We start from the raw sequence: 15039 nt of genomic DNA, 5'->3' as shown, positions 1-15039 counted from the left end.
ATTTGACTGCGTATTTGGTTCTAATATGTGTTTGGTTTTATAGATTTTTGTGCTTTAGGTTTTGTTGCTTATTGGCTCTTATTGTGTGTTCCCGTTTCTTTATCTATGGACTTTAGGGTAACATTTTGAGTTGTAGTTCCCTCATAACGACTTTACATTAAATAGGTCCAGTTGTACTGCTGAGCAATCCCGTTTCCAAATAGGGGCACTATCGTTTTTACACGGCAATAAAAAAAAGTTTATGTTAAACATTTGACCATCCTTTTAAAAAATTGTGAAATCGACTTCTAGTAAACCTACTTTTGTTGGTACCCGATTACAAATTTAGGTACAGGTACAGCATTCACCCAAGTTTAGACTAGTTAAAAATAACTGATTAATCTAATTGTAAGTCGTTAGATTTTCAGCTAACTGTATTTTGAATTCGTATAGCTTACGCTCTTTTTACGCATATTAGTATGAAACTAAAAATATCACTCGTGAACTGAAGCTTTGTAATCACAATTGTATTTGACGTACTTGCACGGTAATTCATATTTTACAAAATATGCACATAGTCTCGTACTAGCTAATATCCCAGTAAAAACGAATAACATTTTCCAGTAAAAACGAATGAAGAAACTATTATCTAGCATACAGGGTAAATATCAGGTAAAACCCAATTCCGTTGTCCATTTGGGTACGTTAGTATTAATGTTATACAAGAAACATTTACTCCGTGTATTCAAAATTAATAGTACCTTGATCTTCGTAAATCAAATAATTCGCTAAAATACATTAGTTTAAATAAAAAGAAAACAGGCTAAACAGGTTGGTCAAAAGCCCCCTAAAGCTATAAGGGGACCTCTACTGCCTTAGACACTGCAATGTTCGTTGAAATAAAAAATGGTCATCTTTTTAACACAAAACAGACGCCGCAATGGCCACGCAAAGCATCCAAAGAAGAGGTAGGCTGCTCAGATTTTCTACGAACAAAAAACAATAGTTAAACAGGTGTAACGTGATTCTACATTTCAACACCTTAGAATTAAAGTAGTTTTAATAAGAATATCAAAGCCCACTTGAACGTTTCGAATAACTCTTTATTCATTTTCAAAATAATTACTACTTCTGTATGGGCTTTGATATTCTTATTACGTCTTACTACAACCTCCAACCATTATGCTCTAAAGTAGTTTTGTTTTGCACACACCTATAGGTAACATCGTTTGAAATTTAAGATTTATTCTAGAAGTACGTATAATGTTGCTTGCTTTACATAACTTGATCTATGTAAAATATCGGCGTAAGTTATTGTTGTTATATTGGCATCACATAAACTAATTTGTTTTAAAAGTTTTGAAAACCCTACAAATGTGTTAGAATTCAGGGGTTCTTCAACTTTTTTACCGCGGACCCAAAAAAATTATTTTGGCTTTGCGTGGACCACGGTAGGCAATAAAATTTCATCAAAGGATGTCATAAATTAACGTCACAATACACATAAACTTAATAAATCTGGTGATTTCGTTCCAAAAAATGTGAAAGTGAAATGAAGTCTAATGCATTCAGTGCAAAACCTTATTATCTTTAGTTTAAACTGATTTCTTTGTAAAATTGTTTAATATTTCAATTAGGCCTTCATGGAACCCCTAAAACTAATTCACGGACCCCCAAGGGATTTATGGACCCCAGCTTAAGAACCCCTGTGTTATTGTATTTATGAAAAATTGTTAAGCTATAAACTAATTTTTTGTGGTAGCCTACTCCAGCTTACCTGTTCCACCATCGCCTCCACCAAATTTCGCTTGGTTTATCTCAGCCGGCGCCTGACGAAACAAAACACGCCTTATTTGAAGGGAAGTTTACAAATACCATTCTTCTTTTTTATGACTTGACCCTAAATTTTTTCTTCTATTTTTGTTTGGGTACGATTCAGCACGTTAAAGATCCGTTGCTGACCTCACCAGTCCTACTGTACTATAGTTGCGAGGCATAATACCAAAAGGTGTTTGCAAAAAAATAGATATATAAAATTAATTTGTAAAAACGACCAATATAAGTACTTCATGTCATTAATCAGCAGAAGCGCTATTTATCAATTAGGTTCTTTTTCCAACCCAAAGAATAAGTGTTTTATGAATACTCAAAATTGGATGTATGAGAGCTTCGTTGTTTAAATGTTTTAGCAAAGCAACGCCTTTGACAAATAAAATGTATAGCATATATTTAACCGTTCGAAACCCGCTTCAAATATGAAGGTTTTTTAACGATTCTCTCGTAGGCCGATATATGTAGCCCACAGGTACATTACTTGTTTGATGGTGCATCATACTTAATGAGCCCTGTAGGACAGCACATTCTACGTTCTGTTATTATTTTTTCAGTCATACCTTTGCTTTAAAATTCGCTGGATTCCGCTGGGTTACTGCAAAGTAAATGATTCGTTAACCATTTTATAACATTTGGTTATACGGTTTCATTTATTACGACTGGTATAGTATCCGCTTTTACTGTTTTGTTGCATAGGCTACTGTGTAATGATTAACTGAACAAAAATCTTTACTAAAACTACACTGGGCTGATTTACGCTTGTTTACATAATTAGTTTTTACATTTTGACTACAATAAATTTAGACCAATGCCAAATACCAGATGAAATTACATTTAAAACAGAGAAACAGTTGTTAACCATTTTTTACCTTGTCCAATCGCTGTTGCATCCTCAGGTTTACTTGTAACATCACTTCTTGATTTCGTCGTGACGTCATTCGATGCGCTTGTCACAGAACTTGATTGACTTGTGACGTCAGGTATTTGACTCGAAGCATCGCTTGCTGCGCCCTCAGCCTTCGTTGTATCAACATGTTGCGACGTTGTTGTGGAGTCCAGTTTGTGTTCAGTGGTATGTTGTGCTGAACTCGTCACTGAGGTTTGGCGGCTAGTTACTGCGGTAGCTATATTGCCTGTGGTGCTCGGGTCAGGGTCGTCAGGCACAAAAGTGATAGGGCCGAGGTGTGCTTGAATCACTGAAGCGTTTGCTGGCGATTGAGTCTGGGGTTAAGCATATTGGTTAGAGCAGTGGTTTTCCACTGGTTTTACGTGGAATACTAGTGTTCCATGATAGATCCTTCAGGTGAAAACTACCACCAGTGATCGTATTTTTCTTAATTTATTGTTGTGTAATAATTAGGTATGCAATTTCGTAAGCTACATAGTTGGATGCAAATTACAATACAGTCCGAAATCAATTTTATGCTCGACCATCAGGCCCATATGTCGTACAAAAAAACTGGAAGTAAACAAAATTTTCCTGTGTTGTTTATTTAAATGGAATGTTTAAGAGCGATATCGTTACAAAGTTACGTCAAAAGTGACCTCACAAAGTTACGTCAAAAGTGACGTCACAAAGCTACGTCAAAAGGTGACGTCTTAAATTGCATCTAAACTAGACGTCATAAAGAAGTTTTAATATCGAAACTAAAGCTACATTGCAAAGATATTATCGATTTCACGCATAAAAAATTATTTGTGTGCCAAAAGTTTCATTTTTTGTCTTTGCGATAAAACTAATTTTTATAAAAACGGGATAAGACATAAAAAACATAATCCAAATTCGCTCGAAGCGCTAAAATTTTAAACTTATTATGACTTTACGTAGTTAAAATACCAAAAAAACAGTTGGGGTAGGGGGCATGGCCACGTGCCACCTTGGATACTCCCATGTTGTTAAGATATTGAATTTTTGAGATAATTCTAAACAGGGCTAGGGAGCCACTGTAAAATAGCATTGACACAAATCTCATGCAAAAGGGCCGCGTTGTGAAACGCTGACCTATATCCCATGAAGAAAGATCTTATTTGCTACCTTATTTCTATCGATATTTAGATTACATTTACCTGTGTGTTATCCAAATCGCGCTTCTTTTTTGATTTTTTGTCTTTAGAGCAAGCGTAAGGGCATGAGGGTGAGCTTTCACTTCCAAGTTTGCACACAATTAACTCGCAGTAGACAAAAATCTAAAAATACACCGCACAGCAAGTTGTTTTAAACTTAGGACACCTGTTGCTCGAATAGGCGATTCGATGCAGTTATTTTTATTTTGTTTGAAAATTGTAATGCGTGATTTTTGGCGAGTTAAAAAAAAAAATCAAACGAACAACAAGATCTTACATTAAGTATCTTCCTAACCGTGAGGAGCATACTTTGCTTTGTTAATTAAATACCATACTATTAAATGCTCAGTGACTAATGCAAACGATTTTAGCAAGCTTTTATAAATTACTATATAAGTTTTTTTGTATGTACTTCAACTACGCACGCCTAGCAGGTTACCTTAGGTAATAACAAAGTATTCACCTCCCTAAAGTATCCTGCAAAGGTGAACGCCTGAACGCTGAAACGGGACACCTTCGCTTCCTCACTCTTTTCGATACGGAAAGTCGAATCCAAGATGCACCTTAAACACACTTAATTTTTTAAGGTCGCCCTTTCTAAATGACCTAAATTATTCAGCTTAATTTCCACACCGGATCATGAGACATAAGTACTCTTGGTTGCAGCGCAGCATGTTAGTTTACACAAGCAAATCAGCGAGAGTGGTACACCTAAACTGTTAAATATTCATTAGGTCACCGGCTAACCACCAGATGGGCCTAATCCTTAAATTTATCGCATTAATTTTGCAACGGGCCGGTGCAATAGTGTATCCTAAACGGGATTTGTCAATGTTTTAAGCATTACAGCACCTCTTCACAACGGAATAGAGAAACTGCACCTTACATCATTTTTAGAGTAGTCGTATAGGTCCCAAAAATCTATTATAACTTTAAAACATTGTCGCAAAAATGTTACATGCCTTATACATTCCAGTAAAACCTATTCGTAAAAACTCGCTCGCAATGTAAGGTATTTCAGTAAAAGCATATTTTGCAATACTATTGATAAAAGAAAGACAATGAAATATATCCTAAAAGCTGGACCAGGTGATTTTCGTCGTTACTTTTGGTAAATATTTAATGGGCCAAAACTGCTTCAAACAAACGATTAGCAAGTTCACAAATAAACATTCAATTAGTAGATGTATTAGTGCAGTTTTGTGTTTATTTAGTTCACACACGGTGTTTCGTTACCGTTTTAGTTAATACATTTTTAAACAGTATTTACAAAACACAGAAAGCTGTTAACCGTCTAAAAAGCACACGGATCCAATATTCATTTCAAACATTTAGGAACCTTATTTTTATGTTCGATAATGTTCCTATGGATGACTAAGGTTTGTTAATGATTAAAAAATACCATCCCAAATTTACTGCTGTAATTTAGTACGCCCAAATTTAACAAATTTTAAATAAAAATATTGTCTCATTTCTATCTTCTGCGATTAAAAATTTTCATTAAAAAAGTCAATAAAACATCATTCTCAGCTCATATGCCCCCTCAGAATTCTTTTGTTACGTTTAACTTGATCAAGTGTAGGACGACAAATATTGTTAAAATTCCGAGTTTTACTCACCCGTCTTCCATCATTTTATAGCTGTCTTTGCTCAGATAGTTGGTGTCAGGTGTGGCTCGGCACGCGACTGGGTGAAGTTCAACTTGCTTGCTCGGGATTCGAAGCCGGACCTATCGGAATTCATTAACCTGTTGTTACTTTTTGAAAACAGGGCACCTGTTTTTTACACGGTGTTCAGCAAGTTTATAACAACAACAAGCGCATTTGAGGTTGGATTTACGACCAAAAACATTCTTTTGTCGACACACTAAAATACCCCACTTTTAAAGTCATTGGATTAAAGCCATATGCGGCGTTAAAAAAAATTTAATGTTTGGAGCATAATGGTTGGAGGTTGTAGTAAGACGTAATAAAAATATCAAAGCCCATACAGAAATAGTTATCATTTTGAACGTTTCAAACAACTCTTAGAGAGGCATTAAAATTTAATGTGTTTTAAACAAGTTAAAAAAAAAAAAAAAAAAAAAAATAATAAAAAAAAAAAAAAAAAAAAAAATAAAAAAAAAAAAAAAAAAAAAAAAAAAAAAATATTGTTAAAAATATTGTTACGTTCATGTAATTTTTGTGTCATTTTGTACAGTATAAAGTTGGGATAATTTTAGTGGGTTATACAGAACTTTTTTCCTTAACGTTATTTTAATATACCGCAACCTAAAGTCAATTCTTTGAGTTTTATCTCCCAAAAAGGCAAAAAAGTTAACTTTTTTATATCTAAAGTCTATTTATACAAGAGGTTGTATTTACTTTTAAAATATTAGTGGTTTTAATCAATAAGTGAAGGTCCCAAGTCACTATCGATAAGTTTCCTTTTTCACCAAATTACCTCGAAATATAGACGATTTGATATGCTGATACGAACAGGATAATCCGTCTTTCCGTAAGGACAGTCGAACACTTGGGTTTTGTAAAGTAGAAACGCATGTGGGAGCGAACCTCCTTTGCCAAGCGAAAATTCCACCTTGGGTTGATTGCCTTTCGGCTTGAAGTTTTGCTGTGGAAAATGGCGGGGATTGAAAATATTAACATGGTATTATAAACTTTAACAAAATTTGTATTAAAATGGGTCTTTATTTTTTGAAAACGAAATAGGGGTGGTACTAACTAAATAATGAAAGCATTTTTGTCTTTACAACGGTTCTTAATCACACAATGTAATAGATTCAATAAAAAAACTCCTCATTTACAAAACCCTTGCCCTGAAATTCAAATACTTGCTTTAAAAGTGACAAAATCTGTTTTCCTACAGCAATTTGTTTGACTGTTGAAATTAGGTATATTATTTGGAATCGATGGTATATAATAAACCATTTGGTCAACGTCAACTCAAAATTGAAGTGCGACAGGCCTACTTCGTATTTTAATTTGATACCGATTTCTAAAATTTATGCAAAACCGTCCGATGCAATACCAATTACGTCGTTACCATGGTCAAATAAGCAAGAGCAGTGTGTTTTTTTATGGTTTTATTCATAAACTTTAGTATTCTTCAAAGTTAAAAAACGATCCGGTAATTCGCAAACTTTGGCGAAAATAGATAAAAATAAATGGATAAATTAATTTGGTATCAGTACAGCACACTTATTAGTCGAGTATCGGACAACTACCGATACTAAGACTTGGTCATAGGGTATCGGCTCCGATCCGATACAATCTGACTGTCCTACTTACAATCACTTACCTGCAACTGGTGGCGTTGCCGAAAGCGACAATCGAGGATCATAAAGTCGGTTGTGCCTGAAAGCAGGCGTTCGTTGCGGATAATCGTTTTTCCTTTGGCAAGAAGTCGAATCGTGTTTCTGAACGAAACCTGGTCACCTCTTAGATTCTGCAGCAATTGTTTTCTTTACATTAACTGTCTTCATTTTTTTGATAAAATCTTGTCCCAATGAATGTCGCATTAAATACTTGAATGCCGCATTAAATACCAATGAATGCCGCATTAAGCCGCATTAAATACCGAAATTAGATTTTTGTCAGCGTACTTTTTGTGTTACAGTTTGTCTAATCTCTGATTATTATTTACTGAATACTACTTGGGCGATTATTGAAGTATACTCTTAATAGTACGCAAGAATTTGGGTATAATTCACTTTTTCACCCAGGTACGATAGAAGCCCCTACGCCGAATGCAATAATTAGACGCAGTATGCCGGCCACGCTAGTCTAAGAATATGATTTGACTCTTTAACAGTGACGGAAAAACAGTGCTATTGTAGGCGAGATTTTGTTTAAAAAAAATACTTTTGGCCATTTTCAACGTATAAAATAGTTTGCCTCGCCTTTTATTTGCGGCGACACTTCCAGAAATCTTAAATACCAACCCAATTTTGGGTCGCGAACCATGGATTGGAAAGCATAAAAAAAAAACTATGAGTCAGTGATACGGTTTATCACTTACACTGGCGATGGTACCACAGCCGTCCAGGGTGGTGTGCGCAATCAGGTGTGTCCGGTTTCTTCTGGTCACGCACGAGCGATTGTTGAGCACGGCAGTGGTTTCGTTGATCAAGGGAAAGAAGGCAATGGGACAAACGGCCCTCATAACGTTGGGCGTGCATTCGAGTTTGCACGATTTGCGGCCCGAGGGAACAGATCCCGAGTCTGGGTTAAGAGTCGTGTTAGAAAATTCCAATGTACACGCGTGGAGTTACAAGAGCTACATACGCGAGCTTGCCATTGCAAAATAGGCTCATTTGTCGTTACACTCACACATATTGACTGATCTTTCTCAAAAATCATTACAACATAATCGTAGGCGACGCATAAAACTGGGTAAAGAGTCGCATGCTTAGGTCAATAAATTTAAATTATTTGACCTTGAGTATTCTGGGGGGAATGACTTGAGCTAAGTATTTTGGATAAATATCTTGACTAACTTGAACTTAAGCCTTTATAGTGTTTTCAGTGAATATTTTTTTGTAAAATTTGGCCTGTTGTTTACCCCAAGTTACGCTGGTGAGACGGTTTGCTCACTATGAGTTACGTTTTTGTTGTTAGTAAATCGAAATATCGCCCATAATTTGACGGGTTGATGGAAATGACTTGGACCGGGACTTGACCTGATATGGCAATATCTTATACTGCGACTTTACTTGCTATTTTTTCGCAAATGAATTGACGTGCGGACTGCAATTATTTCGTAAATGACTTTACTTAGGTCTACAGGACAAATTTAACCTCTTGTGTTCTTACCTTCATTCCCAGATTGAGTGGCATTTGTCGAATTGGCGTCTCCTACGTATTCCACTACTTGCAATGGAAAACCAGATCCTAAACAAAAAGGATTTATTCTATTTATTTATATTATTATTGTTTTAACACCTGCGGGTTGCGAAAAAAAATTATTATTAATCAGTTTTCCTAAACTCCAACTTTAGTTTTGTTTTTACAGCCTTCAGAGTACAAATACTATTATAGGAATTAAACGAAATATAAAAAATACGGATAATATCGCGAAACATTTGGAAATATAATGTCAGCATTTTGATTTTTTAATTTAAACTACACGTCTTAACAAATTATATCTACGTGAGATGTCTTCTGGTGCTGTTGTCATTTCTGCAGATTGAGTTGGTGATGTCGTCGTCTTCTGAAATTTTAGATAATTTAGTGATTGTGAGTTCGTTCTTTACCAAGAAAAACCAACATTTATGTGCTGTATACGAGAAACTATAAGTATTTTTAATTCAATGTGCCTTTTTGATAACTTACAATTATGCAATGCATGTTGCCCAAAACTGCCCAAATCATGAAAAACGTGATGTAAATTCGGCGTTAGATACTATTATTAAAAACGGATTCGCGACACTCTTTTAATTTTAGCTCTACTGGCGTACCTTACTTTATAAGGTATGCAAACGTTATTGGTTTAATTTGCAAATACGGATGGCTGCAACCTACAGGTTTTATTTAATATAAATAGAGTTTAAGTGTTCCTTAACTTGCGATAAACAAGGCAATATACCTTTACTTCGCTTCCAGTTGTAAACTGGTTGGGTTCGGGTTCATGAATCTTGATGAGCGTGCCCAAATCCTTTCTTGGCTGTAGACCCTGAGGTGCTGCATAAAAAAGTGACATTGGCAGAAAAAAGATCATTTAAATAGCAACATTTTTCGCCTTCTAAATCAAGTATTGTGTCGTCTTTGAAAACAAAGGAAATATCCCCGCGCCTGTACAGCAAACCCGGCAATAAACGGCGGCGGCGAATCGCAATTTGTTCGCGGACTTTCATGAATTTTTGATCACATTAGATGCCTCCACCGCAATGTGGATAAATATTTATGGCAGGTGAGACAAACAGAATGACTCACGATGAAACATGGTCGGTATTGCATGCTGTTAAGGTGGGCCATTTTGGACAAGAGACTAATAAATTTAGGTGATGTGGTATATCGGAAATTACAGATTTTTAATATAAGATTTGTTTTGTCATAATCCGTCTCAAATTCTTGTAGGGACGACTACGCAAAATAATTTTTGTCATGTTAAAGTCAGATGAAAAGCACCTCGATAAGCTTACTATACGCCAATTTACATCGTAATTTTTAAAACAATCCACGTGTTATATCCAAATAGCATGGTCGAATCGTCACGTTGAACCATCAGCTAACAAAATATTGTTTTGTGCTTTTATTGTACCAAATGCCAAAAATCCAAAAACTATTTGCAAGAATGACAAGAGAGCAAGGGTTTATTAAATTTTATACAAAACTTTAACAATCAGTTGGTGGTTTTAAATCTGCCTTTGTTTTTTATACATATCATCAGTACGGTTAACTACTCAATGAAACATTCACACATATGTCCCGGCTTTGACCGGTCGTGAGTTCGAACCTCACTGCAGGCTAGTTGTTTTTCTAGTCTGCCCTGCTTGCATCATAGATCAACAGACTCGGTGAGTCTGCGATGGCTTTCGGTGTACGGCTAACTATTGCTTTTTAAGTAACTAAAAACAAAGTGTTTGTGTTTAGCTCAAATGCGTTTAGACGTTCAAAGTACGCATATACGGACTTGAACACGCCAAATAATAAGACTTATACACAACTTTACCTGCTGTTGTGGTAGGAAGAATTGGCCCAACTGGTATCAATGTGTCCATCTCGCAAATAAACGCTTCCTTTCTGCTGCAAATTGTATCAAACCAACGGGCCGAGTAAGTCGTCCCTTGTAACTGTAAATCGTATTAAACCAATTAGCTTCCTTCAACTTATCTTAAATGATATAGTTCTGGCGTTTTGTTAACCACTTTATACTGCAGTGAATCCTGAAAGTGTCACTTGGTAAATCACCAAATTGTTTTTGTTTTTATTTTGGAGAATTTTGATGGTAGAGCAAATTTTAGGATAAAGCACCTGATTATTTCAATGTTATTAGAATATGATTTGTAGTCGGCTTTACATGATAAAGAAGCATTAACGGTTCAATGATCAGGCAAACATGTTTTGTTTATTTTGAAACTGACGCGAATATAGCCAGAGGAAAAGTCCGAAACCACTTCATTATCGCCTCATACGTGCACGCCAATAAATAATTAAGGCCATTTCCAAAGGAATCACAGCGAACGATTAAAAATTTATTAAACACTTGATCAGCTTTTAAGATGGCGACACCTCACGCCAATCTCCTGAAGGTCATACATGGACCTGTGGACTTTTACCCGTTTATAAGCCTTTAGAAAGGTTAACTACCGGATATACAAAACACTGGTATCTTACTATTTATATCTCAGTTTACCACAATATTAATAAACAGTGTGCAAGTGGGTAACATACTTTTGGATAATTTATTATGTTTTTATCTTGGATTGGACATAACGAGATAAGCGTTCAGGTTTATGAAAGCCTTGGCTTTTTATTGTTGACAAAAAAACTAAATATATCGTTTAAAAAACACGTGGTTTTAATAAGATAATTCAAATTAAAGGGTTATGGATACTTTTAATATGGTGTAAACACTTTTAATATATAATACTGAAATATTTTAACATTAAGTTCGTTTTTTACGAGTTTTGCCAACTTCATGTAACCTTAAGCTGCACGATATAGCATTTACTTTTTTACAATATTGAAATGAAATTTTTGTTCAAAGTGAAAGCTAAACTGAAAATGGTGCATGTCGGTTGTTTCACAATCTGAAGTAAAAGAAATAAGACAATATAAATAAAAATATATAAAATATCGGCTGTCGCGTACGCGTTCTACTACGCCGTCTTTGCTTATGCCCAGCTAGATAACATTCAGTTATACCATTCATTGAAATAACCCACCTGTAGCATCATTTCCACGCAATCGTCCCTTGCCCCTTTGCTTCCTGGTTCCGCCCCTTCGCTACTTTCGGGCTCCCTTGCCAGCCAAGGGGAATACCCGTTGGAATCCAATGGTTCCTCGTCGATCCAGGTCAGAAACCCTTCGTTATCCTACGAATTTAAATCTAGTGAAAGCCTCGCGAAAGACGACCACTAGAATTTAAATACTTTTCTTTGTCGCCTATACACATTGCCGGGCCGGATACAGGATTTCATTTTTCGGAGGCATGTTGTTTCAGACATTACGTCACATGTATAGTGTCATGACGTGTTGGCAACAATACAGTTTTATGGGCCATACCCTAGTCCCCCTTTGGATCCGAGTACGATCGTTAACATATTTTGGACATTTTCGAAACCTGCCTAAACACGAAAGGCTTGTGCTTTCCACACTTATAAACTGAACAGGACAGGTGTTACTTTCAATACAGAAGATTTATTACAATTAAAATTGTAAAAAATAACCGCATTTATTGTTAAAATTGCTAAAACTAATGTTTAAGAAATGCAATGAGACACACGAAGCCTTTGGGCTAGAGCCGCTAGAACAACTATATCATAATATAGGGCATACCAGAAATGTAATCAAGATTAGGGCGGAGCGCGAAAAAAATTTGTATTTACGAAGTGAATATAGGCAAAAAGTACTTTTTTGGGAGGATGGCTTTAACACGTGCGTCGTGCCCCCCTTGGCCCGGCCCTGACTGTCACTCACTCTGTCTGAGAGCCCGATCCAATACTTCCTCGGTTCGATTTCGTTTGTGATGACGTAATCAACAATGCCAGCAGCGGCCTCCCTTTCTTTCGGCGTGGCCAGTTCTGCTCTCAGCTCTTTGCACGTGCTCTCGGCGTTCTAGGGAACAAAACGTTTTTTTTTACCATTATTGTCGAGTTTTGTGATTTTTCCGATTCTTTGGGGAATTAGTTCAGGTCGTATCATTTGAAAATTATATTTTGGAAAATTTCTGTTACAAAATGTAGAAAAACAAGTTTAAGGAAAATAATTGTGATAAATTAATTTTGGCAAGTGAGCAAATTGATGCATAATTATGACATGATTACGGCAAATTGCATAATTTAGTAATCGACAATTCATTGCAGTTAGGAAGATCAAAACATAAATTTACCTAACGCGAAAAACTTAATAGTCATCCGGAAAAGGGTCTATAAGGCGATTGGTGATGATGTGAACCAATATTTATTCAATACACTTTCATCATTAAACATCATTTTTTGCAACTTTTGCGAAGATTCTTTTTTATTAGCTATTTGGTAATAGTTAAACACTCGATTTTACCTGCATGGTAATTCATAACGCAACGACCTACTAAGTGGCGCATTAATATTAATGTGTGTTGATGCAACAACTGTTAATAACGTCAATAGACCTCGCAGAAAGCAATTTTCGGCAGCGTTTACCGTCATGGGTATTTGCATGAAAAGAAAGGCATTAATGAGCGCACTTGAGCTTAATTTTAAGTAAGCCATTATTGTTGGCTGTGCGGTTTTTGTTTCTTTCGTTGTTAGATCAATAAAATACATTATTAACCCAGAAACCAAATCACATTAAAATATAAGCATTCCGGAAAATTATGCACTGAAATAGATGGATTTTTGTCTGTTGAATTTTCGCTTACCCAAAAAGTGAAAAATAAAATAATATACGCACAAGTGATTTCCAAGACTTTAAAAAATCAGTTCTTCCCAGACTTTAAAAAATCAGTTCACCTATTTCAATTACAATATTAGTTCAATTACAATTACCAGATGAGCTGTTTCTTTATCATTATTACTATTCCAACAGGCTATATAGCAATTATGTTCTAAAATTACAGAACAAAATAATTGTTGTCAGTAATTTTGTACTTTATTATAATTGCTAATGATGTTAGGCTACTGATAAAAGTTTAAAATACTGCTATAGTATAAAGTTTACTTGCAAAATATTTCCTTACCTTAAATGTGGTTTTATCCGTTATGAACTTGTAACATTTCGGCTTAGGTAGTGGATTTGTACTTTGCTCGGTAAAAATGCTCGGTTTAGGTCGTATCATAACGAAACCTTTCGGGCAAAAATCTTCTATGCCAGACGACAGATTTAGGCAAAATGTGGCCCACAAAACCAATAATGACCATTTCTCCATTTTTCTACAAATAATATCCTTTTAAATATCACTTCATAGGCCAAAATATTTTTTTAATAAACCAGTTACGGTATAACATTACAATAACACTGAATAAAGTGTTTAAACCAAAATAATTCCAAATAAGCCTACTATAGCTCGAAATTTTTTAACAAATTCATCTCACCACGTACAAAATGTATTACTTATGGTAAATAACCGTTTAAATGGCGATTTAAGTTGTTACAAGGCTTTTACCTATATAAATTTACAAGTTACACTGATGTTAATTTTGTCTTTCACAGTAAATTCAATAAAAATTCCAAGTCGTACATAAATAGGGTGAACAACATATAAATTTCAGACATCTCGAATACTACAAATTAAAACATAATATGTCTTCTTTGCAGAGACATTTCAGCATGTTGTCTACGGTAAAGAGCATTTTGCCAGTTTCTAAACTTTCTGCCATTGCTTTCTAAATTCGACAAATACTATGTTAATTATATTCCATTCTGTAAAGTTTTTGAATCAGCTTTCCTGCTTGAGAAGCATGTTGTTCAGCAGGCGACTTCTCTAGTTTTACTGAATTCTGCAGCGCACTGTCTGCATAGCTTCAGGAACGACATCAATTTTTCATGTATTCCGCGAAGTATTCATCTACGAAAGGCAATATTCAGATGCGTGTCGAACGCCACCTTAAAAAAAACTTCGTCGTGCTATTAAAAACTATTCAGAAAAATACACTTAAGAATTTGAATGAGAAAGTAGCTAAACGAAAAGTTTAAAAATATGAACTTTTTTTCGTGTGGTGCTTACTGATATTCCAAACTCACGAATCTTATGATCTTGCGAAACATTCATACATAAGTGTGTAAGTCTTCAACTGACCGATTAATGATTACTTGGTAGAGCGACGGCTCCTGTTTGGACGGTCTGTTATTTTTCATCTGTTTTTTCTAACCTGGCTTTAGTTTGAAAGAATGCCATAATATATACTACATTAATTAGGAGCCCATTTCATGAAATTTAAAAAAAAAAAAAAAAAAAAAAAAAAAAATTTTTTTTCTATTACCAATTGGTTTAACAACTTTTCGGTCAACGTAAAAATATTGA

At 35.2% G+C, this 15039-nt stretch overlaps 1 protein-coding gene across 1 annotated transcript; it reads right to left on the bottom strand.

Annotated features, from left to right (window-relative positions):
- Positions 1-764: 764 nt before the first annotated feature.
- Positions 765-13854, bottom strand: LOC146145533 (uncharacterized). The gene is made up of 17 exons (XM_083390604.1): positions 13756-13854; positions 12516-12653; positions 11762-11911; positions 10546-10666; positions 9460-9554; positions 9024-9084; positions 8688-8765; positions 7894-8096; positions 7174-7320; positions 6319-6486; positions 5496-5605; positions 4340-4439; positions 3880-3999; positions 2682-3033; positions 2373-2407; positions 1757-1808; positions 765-965 (listed from the first exon to the last, which is right to left on the bottom strand). Exons 1-17 carry the CDS (start codon positions 13852-13854, stop codon positions 898-900), a joined length of 2097 nt encoding a protein of 698 aa, XP_083246730.1. The 3' UTR covers positions 765-897.
- Between the last annotated feature and the right edge of the window lie 1185 nt (positions 13855-15039).

Source organism: Ascidiella aspersa, chromosome 5, assembly GCF_963924565.1.
Source record: "Ascidiella aspersa chromosome 5, kaAscAspe10.2, whole genome shotgun sequence".
NCBI lineage: Eukaryota > Metazoa > Chordata > Ascidiacea > Phlebobranchia > Ascidiidae > Ascidiella > Ascidiella aspersa.
The sequence above is the reverse complement of the archived record's forward strand: the minus strand, read 5'-3'. Positions and strand labels throughout refer to the sequence as shown.

Coding starts and splice junctions, on each gene's coding strand:
- LOC146145533 (XM_083390604.1), bottom strand. CDS start 13,854: ATGATACGACCTAAACCGAGCATTTTTACCGAGCAAAGTACAAATCCA. Junction 7,321..7,893: donor GCTGTGGTACCATCGCCAGT/GTAAGTGATAAA, acceptor CAATTGCTGCAG/AATCTAAGAGGTGACCAGGT. Junction 1,809..2,372: donor CAGCGAATTTTAAAGCAAAG/GTATGACTGAAA, acceptor TTGTTTCGTCAG/GCGCCGGCTGAGATAAACCA.